Source organism: Leucopleurus acutus, assembly GCF_964270905.1.
Source record: "Leucopleurus acutus genome assembly, chromosome: 15".
Taxonomy (NCBI): domain Eukaryota; kingdom Metazoa; phylum Chordata; class Mammalia; order Artiodactyla; family Delphinidae; genus Leucopleurus; species Leucopleurus acutus.
This window is the reverse complement of record NC_139157.1, coordinates 34258470-34283109: the sequence shown is the minus strand read 5'-3', so window position 1 is coordinate 34283109 and position 24640 is coordinate 34258470. Positions and strand designations below refer to the sequence as shown.

Below are 24640 nucleotides of genomic sequence, written 5' to 3'. Positions count from 1 at the left end.
GCCAAGCTAAATTCAGAAATTGGTTGACTCAGCATATGGGTATAGGCTGAAAATAGACAGCTATTTCACTACAGCCCCACTTAGTGGTGGCCCTGAAAGACAGTGGCTAGAGAAAATTATAGCACTCAGCAAAGCTTTGGGCAGTGCTCCTGGTCATTGACTTTGTATGGAAAGAGAAATGGTCATGTATGAATATACATTGATTCATGGACAGTGACGAATGGGTGGGCTATTTGTTTGGGGCCCTGAGATGAGAAAAATTGGAAGACTGCAGGTAAAGATATTTGGGAAAGATGTATTGGCTATATTTATCAAGGGGGATACGGAGTATGAAGATCCTTGTATTGTATATTAATACCAGAAAATATCCACCACAACCAAGTGGACAGAATTCAACAGCTAATTGATGCTTACACAGCCTATGTCCTTAGCCACTGGCAAATGTCCAATCTGACAGCAACTGAGACCAATACTGAGCCTCCAATGTGGTACAATCCCTTGAGGAGATGAACCAGTCATCTGGTGGCAAGTTGAGTACATTGGATTCCTTCTACACTGCAAAAACCAGTGATTTATATTGACTGGAACCAACAATTATTCTGAGTACGGGTTACCTTTATTGCTTTCAGGACCTCAACCAGTATCACTATACAAAGATTTACAGAGTTTTGATTTACCAACATGGGATCCCTCAAAACAACAAACAAAACCAGAGGAAACATTTTAAAGAAAAAGTGGTCCAGTCATGAACACATGGTCATGGGTTCCATTGGTCCTGTTACATTCTGTGTTACCCGGAAACTACCAGCTTGGTAGGGTGATGGAATGTGCAGATGAGACACCAGCTTGGATAATGGGGCACCATCCTTCATGATATGACACATCCCCAAAATCAACATCCATTATATTGTGCTGGGTCCCCAATATATAAACACCTGGACACAGGAACCAAAGGGTGCAGGTAAAAGTGTCTCTAATGATAATCAATCTCAGGGACCTACTTGGAGTTTTGCTTCCTATAGCTTTAACTCTAGACTCCATGGCTCTAGATATTCTGGTTTCCAGACAGAGAACCCCTTACTGTGTCCGCCAGAGGACACAGTAAGAGTCCCACCAAACTTTAAGTCAAAATTGACCCCTGGACACTTCAAACTTCTTGTACCCAGAGTTCAGCAGGCAAGCAATGGTGGCACCATCAATGGCAGGTATAATTGATCCTGATATTCATAGGGAGGCAAGGCTGCTGGTTCATAATTGGGACAGGGAAGAATTCATTTGGCATCCAAGTGGTCCACTGGGGCATCTATGGGTTCTCCTATATTCATTATTGACAATAAATAGTCAAGTACAGCAGTTATTGCTTGGGAAATGCACAGGACTAGGGGCTCTCATCCCTCATGGATAAGAGTCTGCATCACTCAACCACATAAGCCATCAAGACCAGGAGAGAGCTAGTTAATGATGAGGTAAATCTAGAATGAGTAGTAAAGGAGGGAGATGATGTATATCCCTGAACTTAGCTGCAGCAGTGGGGTCTTCAGTTTGTGCTGTTAACTGTTCTCTTGCATGTTTTCCTGGTAACAGAGGCCAACCAGAATCCTGGAAGAGCTGATTTCAGATAGGATGAATTCATTATGTGAAGTAAATGGATACAAGAGACACACAGGGGTAAACTGTAATAAATGCTGCGGCGTACCTCCCAGGTCCCTCCTCAGAGCCTATGTGCCCATTCCCCAGTTGTCAGAAGTGTTGACTATTGACAGCTCTTAGCTGAACGCTTCTCTGATAATTACCCTTGGTTAGTGGAAGCTTCCTCATCCAAGGTTACGTCCCTTCCCTCTGGGTAGCCTGGTGCCAGTGACTGGTTGATGCAGGGGTACAAAACCTAACCTCTTTGCCTCAGTCGGGGCAACCTGCAACTCTGAAGGGCCATCCCAGCTCTGTTGCAACTGCATGATGGTTAAACTTTTCCCTCTGCTCAGTCCTGCTTTCTTCACCCCTCTCGTATGCTGTTCTCCAATAAACTGCTTGCGTGCATGTCTCTCAAGACCTGCGTGTCAAATTTCAATTAGCATCCTTTTCTTGCCTTCTTCATGAGATAAGATTGCCAGTGCTGGATACTGAAGACACAGTCTAGGAGATGTGGCAGTTACTCATCTAGTATTAAAAAGTGCCATAACCTATTTCCTTTGAACCCCCCGCAGCGGCTCTTGTTAACATGAAACAATGTAAAGTCTTTACCAAAGCCACCAATTTCCTGTATCTTTAAGCCTCGTCTCATTTCCAGAACCACAAAAACACTATCATTAACAAAAGCCAGCAGTATTTCTCAACCTAAATTCAAATTGGATATTTCAGTTTGTTTACTACAAAAACCATCCCCAGAAGTGTCGTTATGGTTGTCTGAATAATGTTTCATTGACGACAAAATAAAATCAAAACCCTTGCAATGGTAGGTTCTCCACTTTGTCTTTAAATGAATCTCCACTATACTCTGCTCCAGCTACACTGGCTGATATACAATTCACTAAGATGTCTTGCGCCATTATTGGAGTGCCCTCCTCTCTCACCACTCTCCCACCCGCTAGTGAATCCCATCTCTCATGTCATCTCTTTCATAAAGTTTTCATGACCAACAGAGGTCATGAAAATGTCTCCCATAGTTCATGGGAGAAAGACACTAATCCTTAACACAGCCTAGAAGCTGCTGCATTATATGGCCTTTCTCTCTCTCTCTGTCCAGCTTTCTCTTGCATGTTGCTCTCGAAGTTTCAGTCCTACTGGCATTTTTCTCTTTCTAGCACCATATTCTTCATTCTAAAGTGTTATTTGCATACCAGCCCTCATTCCTATAACACTTCCTCTGGCCTGAAAGTTCCAGTCCTTTGCCTGGTTAATTCTTATTCTTTCAGATCTAAGATCAGTCTTCACTTCCTCAGGGAAACTTTACCTGATTTCTCAGAATAGGTAAGAATTCCTTTATCGTATGCTCTCACAGAACACATAATTCCAGTTATGGCAGCAGCTATGTGCTAGTTACTCTCTTTCCCTCAGTGATTCAGTACTTTTCTTATTGGCTCAGAAAGGTTTGGGTAGAAGATCAGAAATACTTAATGTAGGTACTTCCAGGAAGAAGGAATTAAATATGGGAATGCAAAGCCCGCACAAGTCTTTGGAAGGGTGGGAAGAGTGAAGCCTAGGGGAAAATGCCATTCAAATTCAGGATACGATAAAGTACAGGAGTCCCTTGTGATCTCTGCTGGACCTTTGTGGCTAATTCACAAGAGGAAGCCTAGAAGCTGCTAGTGACACCTCCTATCAGCTGTTTGCCAAAGCTCATGATGTTTCCTAACACCTCGTAGGAGAAAACTACCTTCTGCTTCTTTTCTTCCTTCTAAATCTCCTATGAGAACCTCTCATTAGTGGGATCTAATCTACTAGGAATTTTGGGCAACATAGTTTCCAGGCTTCCAGATCAGAGTCAACAAATGTTTTCTATAACGGGCCAGTTGGTGAATATTTTAGGCTTTGTCAATGTAGTGTGAAAAGTAAGTACATAGAGACACTGAAATTTGAATCTCAGATAGTGTTTGCATGTTATAAACTCTTATTTTTCTTTTGATTTTTTTCCCCCAACCATTTACATTTTTTTTTTTTTTTTTTTTTTTTTGTGGTACGCGGGCCTCTCACTGCTGTGGCCTCTCCCATTGCGGAGCACAGGCTCCGGACGCACAGGCTCAGCGGCCATTAGCTCACGGGCCCAGCCGCTCCGCGGCATGTGGGATCTTCCCGGACCGGGGCACGAACCCGTGTGCCCTGCATCGGCAGGCGGACTCTCAACCACTGCGCCACCAGGGGAGCCCTGATGGTAGACATTCTTATAGTCCATTCTTAGCGTCACGTGGTGTTCTACACCATATTGGGCTGTTCCTTTTCTATTAGAGCCTAGTAGTAAACACAAAGCAGCTTTGCCACTGGAAAATAGAGGTTGGCAGAAGAGGAAATAGGCTTCCTTCCAAAACCTCAGGGATCTGCTTTGTGATGTTATTATTGCTGGCACATACTTCATCCCTTTCTGCCATACATTTTTCAAGTACCACTTGGTGTTCTGGGTCATAGGCCTAAGTGGCAGGTCACCTTGTATAAAAGCTTGGACCTGCTGCAGACCCTCTCTTGCTCCACATATCTCTTGCAACAGGAAGCCTTACAAGTTACCTTGTAGATGGATCAGAGCAGTATGCCCAAATTTAATGCCTTAGATAAGCTGAGTCCTAGGGCTCTTTCCACTGTGGGCTGTGCAAAGTGAGGCAACTTGTCTCTCATTTAAGAGGGAATGTCTTGATGTTTTTATACCATTGTCCTACTAGAAACTTCATAACATCAGAGGTCTGTGAACTTTCACACGGTTGCCTCCCTTCCTCACTATGCTTTTTCTTCCTAAGGCATCTGGTTATTAGTTTCTTCCTGATGTCCCAACATGATATCCTGTTCCATGTCAAGGTAATCAAGGTCCCCCCCCCCCAGACCAGAATATCAGCTATTCAAAGCCATGGTCTGTGACAATGATGAAAAGAGCTTATACCAGAATGTAAATCAATGCACTGCTCCCTCATCGAAAATGTCTTGCTAAGAAAAAATTGTCAGCTGAACAGAACAGTGTACTTAGTGCCATAGTTCACATTCTGGTGCAAGCTCCCTAATTCATTGGGAACACGTAAGAAACATGGACCAGAAACCAGTTCACAAATGACACTTGGTGAGGATCACTGCTCTAGTCTAGATTATAATATGACAAAGATCAGACATTGCTTTGATAAAAGACAGCAAAGGTGTACTGCCGAACCCCTGGGCAAAGGTGAGATGTTGCAGGTTATACTTGCTGATGGAAACTAAAGGAAAGACATTTGCTAGTTCAGTAGGCACATATCACATGCCAGAGGCAGATTTGTTTTAATAAAGATAACAGCTATTGTTTGCCTCATATTACCAAGGTCCCATTTCCCCTTGGTGAAGAGTTCATCCACGCACTCATCAAATGTATAAATGACCTAATTCTGTAATCCAATTTGATGGACTGTGTCTTAGGGCAACTTCTGGAACCAGTTAGTGTATCAGTCAAGATTTGGACAAGAAATAGATGGTATAGTCAAACAGTAAATTGAAAAATTTTTTAAAAAGACTCTTTACAAGTTTTAGCAAGTTTAGGGGACCAACAAAGATTGGTAAAGCACCCAGGAAGTAGAAAGGGATGAAAGTCATTATCAGCTTGAGACCCGAAGGATGAAGCAGTGTTACTAGAATTTGGAGAGCTGAAGTCGGAGGTGAAATGTTGCCCTCCAAAAGGTTGGTAGAGGGCAGCCACTATAAAAAATGTGGACCAGCAGGGGGAAAGCACCACCACACTGTTCTCCTGCCACCTGCTCTCCCATTGGTGCCTGGCCTTGGCCAAACCCAGCACTAAGTCAGAGAGCAAGGGAGTATCAGTGATGCTCTCCTAAGAGGTCAGCTTCCCAGGACACACAGCTAGGTAGACAAGGGCAGAGGATGACTCTTAAAAGATCAGTAGAGAAAAATATGCACTCTTGAAAGGCAAATAGAGAATAACATACATTCCTCCATGAGAGAAAATTTTGATAAAATAGGTTATATATCTACAATCAAATACCATATAGAAATTTAAAAAATTGAACCAGCATTCCAAAGTAAGTAAATCTCAAGAATATAACAAGTGAAAAACAGGAAGCAGCAGCAGGATACCCACACTATAACATTTATATAATATTTAAAATCCAATAAAACCATATTTTATGGATACATAAATATGTAAAAAAGGATAGTCTAGCAGTAACCACTGCAGATGCGGTTCTGTATACATCACTGTTTTGGGATGACTATGTCTGAAAATATCTTCATTCCCCCCTTTCACTTGCATAGTTTGGCTGGGTGTGTTAATTATCTATTGCTGTGTGTTGTGGCTTGAACTGTGTCTTCCAAAAAGACATGTTGAAGTCCTAACCTCCAGTACCTCAGAATATGAACTTATTTGGAAACAGGGTCATTGCAAATGCAATTAGTTAAGTTAAAATGAGGTCGTACTGTAGTAAGGGGAGCCTTAATCCAACATGACTGGTTTCATAAGAGAAGAGACACAGGAGGAAATACCATGTGAAGATGTGGGTAGAGATTAGAGTAATGCAGCTGCAAGACAAGGGGTGTTAAGGATTGCTGATAACCCACCAGAAGCTAGAATATGCAAGGAAGGATTCTCCCCTATAGATGTCAGAGAGCATATGGCCTGGCCTACACTTCATTTTCAGACTTCCAACCTCCGGTACTGAGACAATATGTTTCTGTTGTTTTAAGCCACCTGGTTTGTGGTAATTTGTTACAACAGCCTTAAGAATCTAATACAATCTCAGGATTCTTACCCAGAGTAAGTAACATGTTTCTCGACTTTGAGTCTCTATTAGGTATAGGTGGGTGATGCCATCTTTCAGTCAAGGGCAGGCTGTTCTTCTCCTGCCCTGATACAGTTCAGGCTCCAATATGCAGACACAGTGTGGTCCAAGAGCCCACAGTCAGCCCTGTGACTTCAGTCTGGGGCTAGCCCATCTTCCCTGACACCCGCAGGTTACACAGTTTCAGCCCCTACTTGCTGCTGTTGCGTTCTATATGCCTTTTAGGAAAGCCTTTCCATTTCTGATTGATGAGATTTTCATTTCCAGTTTTCATAGTAGCCTCTGCGCTTATATGTTTATATGTTGCTGTCATTTATGTGTTTGGACTGGAATGGAGGAAGATTTCGCTTATATTCCATCAGTGATATTGAACTGGATGAATTGCCATAGTCTCCTTAGACCCAGATTTATTTTCTGTTTCTCATGGTCCAGAGTCAAATTACTCACTAAACAGCTCATTGAACTCATGAATACTACGTATGAAGTGCCAAAGTACTCAGGGAATGAGCTACTTCGTGTACTCAAAGGAAAATCCTGGAGAGTCCCCAGGAGCAGATGCCTGTGGGTTTCATTTATTTGTCTGCTTTTTTTTTTAGAATCAGAGACACTGTATGATGTTGTGAGGAAAACAGAAGGAAAACGAGGCTTAGATTCTAGATCTGGCTTAAATTACACCTAATAAACATTTATTGAAATCTGCCATGTGTAATACAATGCGTTAAGCCATGAATTTTACACTGTGAGGGTGGAGAGAATGGAGGACAAAGATGAATAATATATCCAAACTCTTGGCTCTGGTTTACTAAGCCCACGTGCCGTGGACCACTCTTGCTGACCTCACATTGTACTACTCTGCTCAGTGGGCGCCAGCCTCACTGGCCACTTTCTCTTCCCTGTACACATCCAGCTTCTTCCTATTTTGGGGTCTTGGATTGAAAGGATTCTTTCCCTTATTATCTGCAGCTAGCCAGGTCACTTGAAACATCGTCCAATTTTGTCACATATGTAGGGTCATTCACCCACCACCACAGATAAGATACCAAATGGTTCCACTACCCCAAGGACCCTTTATGTTGCCCTTTTATAACCACACTCACCTCCCATTCACCCACCACACCCACATTCCTAATTTTTGGTAACAAGTAATATATTCTCCATTTCTAAAATTCTGTCATTTCAAAATGTTATGTAAGTGGAATCATATAGTGTATACCTTATTGGGATTGGCTTTTTAGCATATACCCTACTGGGATTGGCTTTTTTCACTTATTATAATTCCCTGGAGATTCTTTCAAGTTGTTGCCTATATCAGTAGTTTTTTATTTTTTATTGCTGAGTAGTGCTTCATAGTAGGGATGTACCACAGTTTGTTTAACCACTTACTTGGTATAGGCTCTCTGGGCTGTTTCCGGTTTTGGGTTATTACAAATAAAGCTGCTATGAATATTCATGTGTGAACATTAAGTTTTCATTCTTCTGGGATAAATGCCTAGGAGCATAATTGCTGGGTTGTATGTTATTGCATGTTCAGTTTTACAAGAATCTGTCATGCTCTTCCAGAATGGCTCTGCCATTCTATCAGCTATATATGCCTGGTCCAGTTTCCCTGCAACCTCACTAACTTTTGGTGTTTGATGTTGTCACTAAGGTTTGTCTTAGCCATTCTGATGCATGTGCAGTGACGCTCATTATGATACCCATTTTCCCAATGGCTACCAATGTTGAACATCTTTCCAATAAGCTTGTTATCTGTATATCCTCTTCAGTGAGATGTCTGTTCATGTCTTTGGCACATTTTAAAATTGTGATTTTTTTTACTGTTGAGTTTTGAGAGTTCTTTATATATTCTAGATGCTGGTCCTTTTACTGGATATATAATTTGTAAATATTTTCTTCTAATCGTGGCCTTCATCCTCTTCACATGGGTTTTCACAGAGCAAACTATTTAATTGTGATGAGGCCCAAATTATCAATTTTTAGTTATAGGAATCATGTTTTGGGGGCTAAGTCTAAGAACTCTGCTTAGTCCTAAATCCAGAAAATCTTCTATTTTTTTTCTAAAACCAATACTGCCCTCTTCCGATTAATATAGCAATATAGATGCCTCAGTATTGGATGGAATGATCCCCTCTCCCACACATTTTTATTCTTTGTCAAGATTATTTAGCTATTTTAGCTATGCCTTTCCGTATGTGTTTTAGAATAAGCTTGTCTATATCTAAAAACACTTTTTTTAGAAAATTTTTTATAGAAACTACATTAAACCTATAGATCAATTGAAAAGAACTGACATTTTTACTATGTTGAATCTTCCAATCCCTGAACAAACGTATCTCTCCATTTGTCTAGGTATACTTTGATTCCTTTTATCAGAATTTTGTAATTTTCAGCATGTAAATCCTGTACATGTTTTGATAAGTGTGTATCTGTGTATTTCATTTTCTTAGGAGCAATTATAAATGGTATTGTTATTCAGTTTCATAACTTTTATTTTTAATGTATAAGAATGCAGTTGAAATTCTTGTGTTGATCTTGTATCCTGTGAATTAACTCACTTATTTGTTCTAGGATTTTTGTAGGTTCTTTGGGATTTTCTACATAATCATGCCATCTGTAAACAGGAAAAGTTTTATTTTATATTTCAAATTTGTATGGCTTTTGTTTCTTTTTCTTGCCTTATTGCAAGCTAGAAATTCCAGTACTGTGTTGAATAAAATAGTGATATTTTATTTGCCTTGTTCTCAGGATTAGGGAGAAAGCATTCAGTCTTACACTATTTTTTATGAAGTTAGCTGTAAATATTTTTTAGATGTTATCAAGTTGAAGAAGTTCCCTTCTAGAGAGTTTTTATCATGCATGAGTGTTGGATTTTACCAAATGGTTTTTCAAATTAATATAATCACATGTTTTTTTTCCTTTAGCTTGTTGATATATGATGCATAACATTGATTGATTTTCAAATGTTGAACCAGCCTTGCATACATGGAAATCATCCCACTTGGTTATGTGCATCATTTCTTTTTACATTATTGGATTCAGTTTGCTAATATTTCGTTGAAAATTTTTATGTAAAATTCATGATATATTTGTTTATAATTTTACTGTTTTTGTACTGTCTCTGTTGAGTATGGTATGTTAGCACTTAAATCTGCCTTTTTATTATTGTTTTTCTCTGGTTCTTATTCCAGTTTTGCTTTCCTTAATTTCTGTGTGTTGTGTAAACATGTTTTAAGATTTTATCTTCATTCATATATAGTGTTTTTGAGTGTGTCTCTTGGTGTAGCTTTCTCAGTGGTTTCTCTGGGCATTACAGTATAAATATATGACATTATAATCTAGTGGTATCATTATTTTACCACTTACAGTAAAGTCTGGAAACCTTACTTCTATTTAGATCCCTTTTTCTTTCCTACTTTAAAATATTACTTTCTTGAATGTCAGATGGTATTGTAATTTTTGGTTCAATAATCAAATATAATTTATAAAACACATACATGGGGAAAGGGATATTCTATTGTATATACCCATAATTCTACTCTTTCCACTGTTCTTCCTTTCTGATGCTTGAAATTTCCTTTCTTTTTTTATTATTTCTTTTTTTGTTTGAAGAATTTCCTTTAGCCATTCTCTTAGGAAGGTCTAACGACAAAGGTAACGAAGACCAATGGTGGGCAAAACTTAAAATATTTATTATCTGACCCTTTACTGATAGACATATGACTCCTCTAGGTTTTAATTTCTTAAACTTAACAATAAGGGCATTGGATTTGATAATCTCTAATATCCCTGCAACATCCATGATTTCATGTGGATTTCTTATGTGAAGGTATTTTTTTCCTCAATGACCACATTTGAGCACTCAGGCAATACAGAACTTAACACTGGAAAGCAAGCAATTAACAAATACTCACTATCATTCCAAGAATATAACATGAAGGTGAAGAGAAATCCAGTCTGCTGACTGTGCGCCAGGTAATTAGATTTATGGAACTGGAGTTCAGGTTCCCACTGTGAGCTGGCAAGAGCCCAAAATGTTTTGCACCTGCCAGGTAAGTCAGCATGTACCATCACAATCTGGAGTGTGGTGCTTCCACAGATGCTTTACTGCACTTGTGCTAAAACAGTTCAGGCTATCCCATGGCTCACAGAACAAGGGCTCCCCTTTTGAGCTCTCAGTACTATTGTCTCCAGAAGAATTATTTTCTAGTCATCATTTTGGGGGTGCTTATTAGGTGAAATGTGTGAATTACTTTCTGAAATATGCTCTTCTGAATTTAGTCCAGGTAGGAGGGAGCGGGGACATCGACCTTGTTTTTCTTCATCTTAAGGGTTAAGATTCATCTACATATATTTTTAAAACAGAAAAATATGTGAGAAAATAAGGTAAACAGGAAACCAAGAACAAGTATGAAAAAGTTATGATAGCTATTCAGAGACAACTAAAACTCATGTTTCTCTAAAACACATTTTTAGAAAGTCAGAACGGTAAAACAACAATTATTCTACAATGGAGGTCACAAACTTAGACAACCAGATGCAGCCTTCTGACAGGTTTTGTTTTTCACAGAGTTGGGCCAGAGGTATATTTTTGTTTTTGAATTTAACTGGTTGCTAATATTCAAAATTTTTAGGAGTTCACATAAAAGTTTAGATTTCCACATCCTCTTGAGAGATGAGACACTGTTGGGCCATATTCTCATGCGGCGAACACTGCTGGGAGATGAGGAGCGTTCTCTTTGGGCATCACTTGTGCTTTCGGGTCCAAGTGGGAGTCGGCCTCCCCACATCGTTGCCTCTTGTCCCCATGTCAAACAACAGTTGTCATTTATCATCAGTTTCATGCTATTGTGTTTCTTGTAGTGGAGCTGAAGATGGCAGAATATCTACTATCCATATTTCAGTCAAAAGTAGGAAAAAGCCAGGCTTCCCTGGTGGCGCAGTGGTTGAGAGTCTGCCTGTCGATGCAGGGGACACGGGTTCGTGCCCCGGTCTGGGAAGATCCCACATGCCGTGGAGCGGCTGGGCCTGTGAGCCATGGCCGCTGAGCCTGTGCGTCCAGAGCCTGTGCTCCGCGGCGGGAGAGGCCACAACAGTGGGAGGCCTGCATACCGCAAAAAAAAAAAAAAAAAAAAAAGTAGGAAAAAGCCAAATGGACCAAAAGGAATACGTGTTTTAGTAAAAATGGGAAGCAGATATATTTTTGTTGAGATGAAAAATACCCCTACTAGAAATCCATACACTGAAGATGTCTGTTGTAATAATACAACCTGAATGACCATTCTGAAATATACCTGGCCTAATTCTCTCACTCACAATACCCGCCGGCTCCGCAGGCATCTCCTCTTTCTCAACAAATAACAAGTGGATGCCATGACGATCTTGTTTTCTCTACTTTTCCAGTTTGATTTTATCTCTTAGACCGTGCAACGAAGTAGGAACACATGGCCTTTGTCCGTCTGTACATTCAAACATCTATTTAAGGAAATAACTCATTGGTGATTCAATTTAGATATTTTTATTCTTCATATTCTATATCCACATAGATTGCATCTAAGTACTGAGGGTTTGTATTTTCGTCTTAAATGCTATATTTCCTCTGTCTGAATTAAGACTGATAAAACTGATAAGACTAATAAGGCTAAGTTGAAATGAACACAACTACATCAGAATAAATCAGCACACAATTTTCTGGGTTAGATTTCAGGTGTCGTAGCTCCTTTTCTACAACTGGCAAGTGCATCACGAGAGATAGTATCTGTCATAAAATCTCCCTACCATTCCCCCCCACCCCCAAGCAGATTTGAACATTAAAGAAAGAGCTTTCAGATATTCAACAGGGACTTTATGTTTGCTTCAACAGTTTAGAAACCCCTTCCAGTGGTTTCTTTCGGGATTTGATAACAACACTGTCTCTCTGGTGTTTGTTATCTTCCAGGTTAGCATTTCAATTCACTTTGGAGGAAGCTGGAAGTTCGGAAGTGTTATATATCTACCACATTTCCATTGATTTTTGGACAATTTATATTCCAGAAGCCACTGATAGCTTACTTAAAGCAGATCCCAAGACAGAGCTTTTCTTTTTAGTTTCAGAGAGAGAATTTTCTAATACTCTGCAGACCGCTTGAATAGACCAGAGCTGTGAACAAATTCAGATAATATCTCTCCCACTCCAAGCCTCCCTAAGCTGCGGGGAGACTTTATGAAATAATATGCCGGGAACATTTTTTACGGACACCATTTTCTGGCAACAGAGCAGATTTGAGAGGGAGCAGCTGTTGATGTCTGATCTCCAGGCTTATTACATGAGGACCTGGAACCCAAGAGATCGTGAAGTGAATACTGAATGAGCACATCAGTAGAGAGGTAAACACGTCTCCTCTCCCTACTGGTCCAGTCAGAAATATCTTCTTTTTTGTTTATCTCTCAATGTCAGAGATCATTTGGCTGCAACACATTCATGCAAAATCCTTCCCTTTCTTCAAAGACTAAATATTAGAAAAAGGCTAGGCAGCACAGACAAGAAGGTTAACACTTATTTTCAAGATTGGTTAAAACTCGAATCCGCAGTTGCTGTGTCTCTGCCCACCCACTTCCAACATTTCCCTTGTGATAATACAGAGGAAGGGGATCTATAAAATTCCACGTCATGACAGCCATTTAAGGAATAAATGACATACAGATAGGAGGCCTTTAACTGTGAAAAGCAGAGCACATTTTAAGAGGTCTACCAAGACATCTCCTGCCTAAAGGGACACAGCTGAGTGGGACATGGCCATGCATGGGACTACTCCACAACGGTATAAAGTATGAATTTTTGAATAAGAGTATTAAGAAAAACAGATTTAGCATCCCACCCTTCTCCCTGGCCTCTGTGGTGGTACCTGAACAAAGCAAGCATGATATTTTTATTTTCTGTTAGAGAGAAAGAGGACTCTTTTTGTTCTTTGCTTGAATTTTGGAGGCCACACGGACCTCTGAGTTTTGTGGTCAGTGGTATTCATGGTGATTTTGGTTACGTGTGGGTTTAATCCTGTGAACAGAAATGAAATCAGGGTCATGCTGCAAAGCAGAAACCTTCAATTAACATCACGAACCTTACTGGGTAATGCAATCTTGAGTGAGTTTGTGGATTTTTTGTTAAATGCATCCGTGTTTAAATGAAAATTAGTCTTCCTAGGAAACGATAAGTTCTCTTATCTAAATTCTTACTAATGAAAGTCACAAATGTTCTAATAATGTACACAGCAAGTGGGAGTTTGAAGATACCCATAAAGATAATACTTTATGAGAAAATCAAAGGAACAAGAAGAATGAAGTGCCAAGTTTCCCTTGCCGTCAGGGAAGCAGGTGTTTACTGGAAGAGAGCGAGCTGCTAAAGCAGACTCAGATTTAAATCTGTTGACAAATCATTTACCTTCTCAGCTTCAATATTATCATTGGTAAAATAAGGATGACAATTACTATCTGTCAAGTTGGTTATAAGGAAGAAATAAGGAAATGTATATAAAGGGATAGTAACATATAAATATAGTAACTCAAAAAAAAAAAATCAATGTCAATCCCCTGGCCTTTTTTTCTTTCCACTCATTTGGAGTTTTTGAAATTCAATTTAAAGAAAAAAGTGAAACAAATTACTGCTTGGACGTCAGTTTTTTATTTTTTGTTTTGGCTGTGCCACACAGCATGTAGGATCTTAGTTCCCCCACCAGGGATTGAACCCACACCCCCTGCAGGGGAAGCGTGGAGTCTTAACCACTGGACTGCCAGGGAAGTCCCAAGTTTTACTTTTAATACATTTTATGTGGTCTACTTGTATCAATGAGAATAAGGTATTTATTTGGGAGTGAAGGTGTGAAAATTAGGGGGAGAAAATGATGTGCAAACAATAACTGTTGTAATTATAAAAATTTTATTTCACTCTTACTTTAATTAAATCTTCATAAGCACCATGTCATGAACTGGCAATCTAGAAAGAGGATACTGGAATGCTTTAGTCAATAACAAACTGCAAGCTGATGATATGAAGTTACAGCTACACGGAGCATGTGTACAAGACCACATTTAGAAAGGTTCACTTGAGAATCCCACGATGATGCACAAAACAGGATTCTGGCATCGATTTGTTCACACTTCCTATGCTCAGAACCCAAAGAAACACTGGTTCACCTTGACAGTTTACAGTTTGCTAACACTTGACCTTGAAAGCATAAATGTTGCCATCTTGATTTCTTGACCAGTGCTTGGTCATAGGCTGAAAAGACCAATTCCTTTAAAATTTAAATTCTGCTTAAAGGTTATGTTCAACATTATGCAAGTCATCAGCAAGGCCTTTGAATGTGTGCAATTCTCATATATGATCACCAAACCATTATTGGCCGAAGGAAATTGTGGAAAATTATATTTTCAGCAAAATGCTTAAATTTGGTCCTACATTAAAAGACCCAATTGCCAAGGTGTTTTACATAAATTTAATTCACAAGCATGTACACAAGAGATTCACTATAAAGAACATTGCTTCCTGGTTTATGAATAAAAAGTTTATCCTCTACTTACACTAAACATACAAAAAATAATCTACAAAAATTGTTTACAGTTGATTTTAGTGAAAGAAAAAGCTTTCTTCAGAAAAAAAAAATGATTGTGTGGTGGTAGTAGTTTAGCCATCAAAAAAGGAATGTAAGTAACCAATAAATATAATGTGCTTTCTCCATATAGACATATTTACACTTGAGTCTTTGGCTTATGTTGTTTTCGAAAAAGAACTTTAAATGATCCAGCCATCATTGCACATTAAAGGAAAATAAGCCAGTTATATATATTTATATATTTATATAGAGATCTGCTACACTTGAAACATATTAAAAAATGAACTTTCCTATGAATTTGCACAGCTTTTCTTTCTTCTTCCTTGAAAGATTTAACATCTTTTATCTGAAAAAGGGAGAAAAATGCCACATAGAAAGTATTAATTCATGCAACACGTGGTGGCTGCTCTACCAAAGCAGGAGAGAAAAGGCTGCATGTTCACTGGACAAACACTGAGAAGTTCTCATTTGAATCTGCTTCTTATTAAATAAAATTTATGTGGCACGAAATGTTGATGCTTTCATACGGTAATAGAAACTGAGTCCTTTTTATTAAGATACACAACTTCATAAGAAAAATACTTTTACCTCTCAAATGTAAAAGCCTCCCACCCCCCACATTAAAATCTTTCTGCACAGGTGTGACACGTACAACAGCTGCTGGCTCAACAGATGAATGGGCTCTGCTTGGATGCACTGTGAAGTCTCCCCCCAACTAAGATGACTCCAGGTACTCCAAAGCTACGTCGTAGCAGAAACGGTACTGCTCCTGAAAGATGTTAAAACAAAAGGGTGGAGCAAAGTTAAGAAAAAGGAGAAGAATGGAGAATAATAGCTATCAAATGAATACTTGCATTCAATTTAGATTTTTCAAGAATTACAGATTTTTTTTCTATATACAAGTTTAGCATCTAGGCATGCATATTTTACATTTGAGTCTAATGATTGCTGTTTTTTAAGAAAAAGGAACTTGATGTAAAAAGATATGTTGTCTTTGCCTCATATTTTATATCAAATTACAAAAATCTTCAGTATTATCTGATTATAATAGTAATACCTGATCAGTACAGAAAAATTTCCAAGTATAGAAAAAGATAATCAGAAAAAGTTTCTATAAATCTGTTATCAGAAACAACTGTTTAAAATACTACCTTAGTGTTAATTCAGTCCATTTTTATGCATGGTTGAAATAATAATTACTTTAGAATAAATATTAATTGCTTATCTATGTTTGGGGATATAACTTTATATTTTATTTTCTGTTGTTTAGCATTGTTGTGTATCCTTTTCTTATGTTATTCAACACCTCTGTTAATACTTCATAAAAGTCTAATATGTGGATTGACTGTAATATTGCATTTATTTTTTCTTTACTATAAATAATCCTAGAGTGAACATGCAAATATTTTTCTCCGCACTTCAGATACTTTCCTTAGTGTTATTAAAAAAAGCCAGTCATTTCAGACTGCCACTCAACAAGTCCAAATTCTTAATTTCTTCTTCCAATTTTATTGAGATATAATTGACATACAGCACTGTATGTTTAAGGTGTACAGCATAACGATTTGACTTACATACGTGAACATCCAAATTCTCAATTTTTTGTTTTTTTTTTTTTGCGGTACGCGGGCCTCTCACTGCTGTGGTCTCTCCCGTTGCGGAGCACAGGCTCCGGACGCGCAGGCCCAGCGGCCATGGCTCACGGGCCCAGCCGCTCTGTGGCATGCGGGATCCTCCCGGACTGGGGCACAACCCCGTGTGCCCTGCATCGGCAGGCGGACTCTCAACCACTGCACCACCAGGGAAGCTCCAAATTCTTAATTTTTGACACAGTTTTTGGTCTATCAGAGAATTTAAGTAAATTTTTCAAAAATGGTTAGTGGTCCTTAAATTTTTTTGAGCTTACTTTTACCAGAAAAATTTATTTCTTCTGCCTTTATTTATTTAAGACAACTTGGTTAACAAAAATTTTTGAGTTAAAACTGCCTTTCCTCTCAGTCCATCTGTGTGTCGCTCCATTATGAAGAATTTAGAAAAATTCAGACTGCATTACAAATTATTACTTGCAATATGTATTAAAATCTTCCCAATTCAGTCCAAGTGGGTAAAATTCAGGCTGAATTAGAGAACAATCTAAAACACATATTATTTCTAAAGAGAACTTCCAGGTGTCTCCAGCAATAAATGAGGGAAATAAAAACTTTCCCCAAGAGGTCTTTATCAATCCTACCCTAATTATCTAGTAGCTGTGATTTAAATTAGCCTACCACTGTGGCAAGTGCATCTCAAGAACCAAAAAGTGCTTGGGAACTGTTACATCTCTTTAATCAGTCTCTAGCAATTTGGTTTACTCTCTAAATTTTCTTACCAAACTCGTCAGTTCAATTCAACAGCACACGGAACTAATCATTAACCTTGATTAAACACAAATTGGGTGTTTAGTCAGGATTCATGGGACATGAATGTAAAGGTAAATAGTAACTCTTAAGAAGGTTCTAGAATGGCAGAGTTTAATCATAGACTTTTTTTTTTTTTTTAAGGAACAGTGAGAAATCAGAGTTAAATTTGGAAGTATGATTTGAACGCTGCGGCCAGAAGTGATCTTATTGATGATTTTGGAAGACTTGATCTGAGAGATAGAGGCAGAGTTTACATTAAAAACTCTTCAGACAGCAGAGAGTTTAAAGACCTAACCATTACCTGCCCATTTTGTAAAAAGACCTCAGAGTTCTACCTCAAAAATCCCTCAAATCTATACCCCCCTTCCTCCAGCTCCATTGCCAACACCCCAGTCAAAGCCAATATCATCTTATTGGGACAAGAGCAATACCTAAGGTATAAGCTGGAGTAGAGGGGCTCTGAGGGCTTGTAGAAGGGGAAGAAGTCTGTGACCGTTCTTCAAAGTGAAACGGTATAAATGCAACTCTTCAGATTTTGTCTCAGGAAGCACTGCACCTCTTGTGTGAACAATCCATGAGCAGGAAGTGGTGAAAATACTTTAAAGGTTTATTGAATTGCTCACTTTTGTTATCTGATCATCTTGATAAATGTAGGGCAAGCAACAATGATGTCTTGGTTTTCCTGGTTTACTTTTCTGTGAGCATAAACTACACAGCTGCCCCTGACCTTATCCTGCCATGCACATATGTGTAACCCACAGCCATCACTTTAGAAGTCGAATGTGCTAGAGAAGTTTAACTTTCTTCCTCTGCATACAGCTTCAACCAGACGAGCTCCTACATACACCTACCTCCCTGCTCTTATTTTGTAATCTGTGTTGTGATTTAGTGAGCCCTGGCTAATTCAAATAATATCACATGAACTACGTTCTAAAATTGGTCAAGCTGAAAACTGTCAAAGGCGATAGTTTAAAAAATTATAATTTGACTAGCAATGAAGAATTATAGATAATGACTAAAATAAATTTCATTTGCCCTTTAAAAACTCTGGGTGCCTAAAGTGCTAGATGCAGGGCTTCCCTGGTGGCGCAGTGGTTGAGAATCTGCCTGCCAATGAAGGGGACAAGGGTTTGATCCCTGGCCCGGGAAGATCCCATATGCCGTGGAGCAACTAAGCCTGTGCACCACAACAACTGAGCCTGTGCTCTAGAGCCTGCGAGCCACAACTACTGAGCCCGCATGCTGCAGCTACAAAAGCCCGCATGCCTAGAATCTGTGCTCCGCAACAAGAGAAACCATCGCAATGAGAAGCCCACGCACTGTGATGAAGAATAGCTCCCACTTGAGACAACTAGAGAAAGCCCGTGCACAGCAACAAAGACCCAACACAGCCAAAAATAAGTTAAAAAAACAAAGAAACAAACAAAAAAAACTGATATAAAAAGTGCTAGATGCAACCTATGAGTATATCCCTCAAAATGTTTTACCAGTTAATATTGTTTAAGAAATAAAAATAAACAAGAATAAAACCTAGATAGCAGGATTTTCTTATTATAGAACCATTTAACAAATTTTACTGTAGCAAATATTTATTGCTCAAAAGAAACGAACAAAAATCCTACACATTTCCCAAGTTAAATGAAAGTAGTTTTCTTCATCATTAGCAGCTTAGGCAATATGTGATTACGTTTATGTGGGTAAAGAGGGACACTTGGCAGTTCATCAATTAGGCAGGAAAGTCCCCACAAAGACACATTTATACATATGATTCACTATGCGTGTATCAAGTCAAATCAACAAGTAGGTATATGATTGACTAATCTCTACCCTCCCTTCTGTGTACAAGACTGTGACTCACCGGGGCTTCCACCATGTTTGGCTTGCTGTTCCTTAACGTCTTGACCGCATGGAACACATCGACAACATTTTGCCGTTTCACCATTTCAACAACGATGCCTATAGCACAGAACATGCCACTTCGCCCACCACCATTTCTAAAAGCAAAGAAAGCAAAGGCATTTTAGATCGAAGCTTTGGTGACCACAGGTCACACAATCATGTTTGGGAAAAGAAAACATTATCTTTTAAATTTTTTCCCTTTGTGTTTTAATTTTGCTTCACATGTGTGCATGTATGTGTAGAGAGCAGAAAGGAAAGATACTTGAGGATGACATTAACTTAGTAGCTTATACTTAGGGACATGTTACAGGCATAGATGGCTGCAACCTAGATACTTTGAGATTTTGATAGATTTGTACACAGTGTAAATCGGAAAAGTTATTCAGAGTAGTGTTCAAAAGAGTTTAAACTATATAATAACTATACGATAATCAATTTAAAAAATACAAAAGTTGAAGTTAGTAGTGAATCATAGAATCAAGGAACAGGAAGATTGTTTCAAAAGAATGTCTAGTCAAGGTCTGTAAGATGGGAGTCGGTTACTCTTTAACATAGACGTGAAGGCTAATAAGGAAATGACCACCAAGGCCCCACACATGGCCAAGCCAAGCCGCCACACTCACAGGCAGTGGATGATCGTTCGGCCCTCCCCGTCCTCGCATTCCTCCTGCCATTTTTCCACCTGCAGTATCAGCTTCAAAAATGACCGTTTGGAGCCAGGCACTTCTCGATGAGAAGCCCACCCTAGATACTGAAACTGCTGTACCATCAGATAACCTTCCTGTGGCTGCAGAGGGAAAAGTATTTTTATGTAAATGAGTTGGGGCTAGAATTTTTACTAAAAAGTAAAAGGTTCATATCAATTTACACCATGACATAAATGACACTGACAATGGACTGAATCTACTGATGCAAGTCCAAAATATGTACATACCAGTGCAGAAACATTCTAAGTTACATGAGAATTATCAGTTATACAAAATTCTCCCTCATGCTCCATATCCAATAATCAATTCCTATGTTTATACTTCGTAAATAACTTTCAAATTCACCTCCTCTTTATTGCCACTGACATCATTGCACTCTCAATCACAAATCATAATAATCACTTCTTAGTTGATCTCCCTGAACAAACTTCGATCTCCTTTCAAACCATTCTTACCGAAGGCATCATGATTATTTTTAAATGCAAATATGATCTTGTCACTTCCTGATTTAATGGCTTCCAAATGATCTTAGCATAAAACCCAAATTTGCTGCCATGGCTTAAAAATACCTATATGATAAGGCTCCACCTCTTTCTCTAACTTCACTTTATTCGAACAACCTATTCAAGTTCTAGACACATTGGCCTTCCCTTAATCTATTTATCAAGTCATTTCTTGCCTCGGGAACTTTGCACATACGCTCCCCTTCGCCTTGAACATCTCCTTCTTGCTTGCTTTTCTCAGTCCCAAACAGAGTGATCAACTTGTCTTGGGTTTGCCTTGGACTTTTCCGGTCTTTGCACTAAAATTCATGTGTTCTAGGAAACCTCCCTGTCCTGTGTAAACCAAGGTAGCTGGATATCCCATGCCCAAAGAGCTCCTACAAATTTTTTCAAATTTTGACTTAAATATCACTAACTCAAAGAAGTCTTCTCTGATCACCCAGCTATGTCAGATCACCCAAATCCTCTGTAATTTGTACTTTTTCTCTGTAAAATTTCATTTATTTGTAAATGATTATATAAGTTGTTTAATGTTTGTCTTCCCTGATAAAATACAAATTCTTTAAGGACAGGAAAATCTTTTTCCCTTAAAATCTCTATCCCTAGAACCTAGCAAAATACTTTCCAAAGAACAGTATTGTTGAATAAATGAATCAAGACCGTAAACCTTCATATGAAAATGTAAGGAAGAATCTGTAATGCACAAGTGAGCCATATCGTAAGGCATCAGATCTGAAGCTTCACATGGCAAGGGCTCATGCATCTTTTGGTAGGACAGGGAACTACCTAGTATAACACCCAACCTCTAGTTGGCGCATACTAAATATTTGGTGAGGTGAATGATATTAAATAATGAGAATGGGAACAGAAAGAAAAATCACGCACTAGTAAGGACCAGAATACCAAATATAGAGGAAGATAAATATGCTGACCAAAAAAAACTGTAACGCAAATTTCAGTTCCTGTTCCTAGAATATTTTTCATATAAACAGCTCAATTAACAGACAGGTCTTACTTTCTTAGTTTAGCAGCTACGGTTTCTCAGCTAAAATATTACTAGAACCATAATGTAACAGATGTGCAGACATAATGAGATTCCTTTAAATTAAAATCTAAGATATGCATGAATATTATGACATGATTGAAGTTATCCTTTTTTTCTACACTGAAATGAGCAATAGAATTGGATATGAATTTCTTCTCCACTTATACACATAGAGACGTTAAGCAGAAACACATATAGCCATTTTGATGTGAGAAACACTGAAACATGACAATTCTAATCACACACTTAAAACAAGACATATACATAGAATTGCTGCTCTAAAAGAGAGTAACCTAGCTCTTTAAAAAGACCATAATTCCATGGAAGTCACTACTGTTTTCTTTTCAAATTCTGCTTGCTATGTGGTTACATAATATAAACAGTTTTTATTAGTACTTTTTGGTTTTTTGAAGGAGAGACCCCACACAATTTGTCACTGAAGGCAAAACACATGAAGTGTCAAGGAAAGAAAGACTTCTGAAGGACACAGTTCCTACTTAGCTGCTGGGAAAAGGCACAGTGGTAGCAGCACTGGATCTAGCTATAGATTTGGGCAAAGCCAGATGCTGGGACATTTAGAAAGATGAAATCGTAGATGAGCTGTAGGAGCAGAATCAGTGATGGCTGTGATTTATCTTTTCCTTCATGCCTGGGGCCCTCTCTTATAAGCAGAACTGGAATAGTGACATGGAACCCTTCTATAATGGCTAGTCCGACATATCACTTCCTCCTGTCATCAGTATTATATTCTTAGTTTTCAATGGCATGCCTCTTCTGGGTTGGACTATCAATGCTAATAAAACATGCAGTCAACCTCGAGATAAGTCTACTTATACACAGGGGCCAGGCACAGACAATCAAACTCACTTGAACCTAGGAATCTGAATTTAGATTTCCATATAGAATACAATAGGCTAGTAACTGACCAGGAAACCTAGCTTCCAGCATTTCTGCTTTCCTGTTTTTAGAATGCATTTTTATTCTAGTGCTAAGGCATAAGATGATTACTAGCTTTGGGAATGATTATATAATGCTTATTAGCTTATTAATTTTACTCTCTCTTTTGTCTGAATGCAAATATACCCCATCATGATTATGGTCACCTGGTTCTGGATCAGCTCAGTTAAAATCATTAATGACTTACTCTTGTTAGATTGCATATCCTAAAAATCCGGTTTATCACATCACAGTCCATTGAACAAGACATACATTCCACTTGGATAGGGCCATATCGTAGCATCCCTTCTTCTGGCCAGTACTGAGGGCAGCCCTAGATGATGAATGTTTTGAAAGAAAAAGAAAATGAGCATTATTTTTTCTAAATAGGGTAGTATAAAGCAGATTTTACCATTTTATTACTACCTTATTAAGTTGTGCGTAAGTACACAAAAGCAACCTATAACCATTAACCTGGGACAAGTCGACTTCATTTAACATCACAATGGAGGTACAGCCATAATCATACACTAATCTCCAGAAGTCTTTCACAGTGTTTGGCAGAGGGTACTGTGTGACGATGAAAGCAGCTGGTTGCCTGTAGCTCTGTGAAAAAACAAGGGAGATGGGGAAACATAAGAACTTCAAATGAATAATTAGCTATACAAACAGATTCAGCACACTTCAGTGTAGGGCCAGTAAGACACAACAGCTTCATATGGAGATGGAGCCAGCCTGCTGCTTAAGCCCTGGAATAACAGGTTTGGACCACTGCAATATACTGCAACTAGTAATCAGTCAATCTGTTGTATGACTTTGATGCCTCAGCAGTAATTTAAGCCAAGAATTTGTTGTATTTTGTTGATAAAAGTAAATATAGCACAAATACCAAAAGAAAAAAAAAAAAGAAAAGAAAACTTCTTGAGGCTAACATCCTTCGTGAGGTACCTGTTGGGCTGTTTCAGTCTTCCAAAGTCTAAGAGGTTAAAGGCATAAAATTCCCTGGCATGTGTGTGTGTCTCCGTGTATCTATCTATGTCTAACTGCTATCAGCTGTGAATGGAACTGTTTGGCTCTCCTCCACTCCAAATTAGAAAAACCACATGTGCCTCAAACTCGTGTGCTTTTATATTATATCGACATTATCAACACATCTTGTAGGCAATCCACTTTCCATAGTTTTCTGGGCATTTCTAATGTATATCAATGATCAGAATGATGGTTTCAATCATTTAAGATTTTTCAAGTGCCAAAGAGTAAAACCAATGCATTTCCTGGGCCCACATAAGAGGGAATGTCTCCTTGTTTACCAAATGCCCCTTGACTGGGACACAGAGCATTATCTCTTTCCAGAAGGAGAGGATAGGCTCATCTGGCCAATCTGTCATTCTACAGACTAATGATCTGCACTAAAAATGAAATATATATTTCTATGAACTAAATTAATGATTTGTAAAAATATAACTAGACAGGTGCCTGAGATGGATTTCTTTAATGCTGATAAAAATTGTCAGTGATCTCCTAACTCATTTGTATCATACTACTCTTTAAGTCCTTCAAGTGTCTTAAACCAGTGTAGAAATTGACCTTTAAACGTCATAGATCCTATCACCATTTGGGAAATGCTGCTAACCATAGCGTTTCACTCCATGGAAGACTTCAGGATAAATCTGAGGAGATAGTAATTCACCGGCTGCTTCTACTTGACCTTAAGACCTTACAAAGTCACACCCACAGTTGGGGTGAGTACCCTCCTAAAGAGGGTATGAAAGCTCATGGGAAAGGATCAGAAGAAAGAAGTAAGCTTCCCTTCCAATTAAACGTCTGCTCCATGGGAAAGTAAGTCAAGGAAGGCTAAAAGCCTTTTATTCCTTTTCTGAGTCACAGGGGAGGGGAGGTTCCTTCCTCTCTAAGTGCAAGAGCACATCTAAGGCTTTGAAATCACAGGATCCTTGGCCTTACCTCCTGATTCGTCACAGGCATGGCACAGGGTATATGACCCTTACGATGGGGGTAGAGGGCAAGGGAAAGTGGGGAGTGTTGACCAGTGAGCCCACTCTTATTAGCCAAACCGAACCGAAATTTCTGAAGCCCTAACCACACTACTA

General features: G+C 38.8%; 1 protein-coding gene across 2 annotated transcripts in view; it reads right to left on the bottom strand.

The window, feature by feature from the left end:
* Positions 1-15575: 15575 nt before the first annotated feature.
* PTPRK (protein tyrosine phosphatase receptor type K) overlaps positions 15576-24640 on the bottom strand; it is a 570605-nt gene continuing 561540 nt past the window's right edge. For both annotated transcript variants that reach the window (XM_082855620.1, XM_082855621.1), the window contains exons 26-30: positions 23007-23138; positions 22741-22866; positions 19965-20128; positions 19301-19436; positions 15576-15812 (exon numbers count right to left, since the gene is read on the bottom strand). In XM_082855620.1, the coding sequence (XP_082711746.1) occupies positions 15759-15812; positions 19301-19436; positions 19965-20128; positions 22741-22866; positions 23007-23138 (612 nt within the window). In that variant the 3' untranslated portion in view covers positions 15576-15758. The remainder of the gene's footprint in view (positions 15813-19300; positions 19437-19964; positions 20129-22740; positions 22867-23006; positions 23139-24640) is intronic.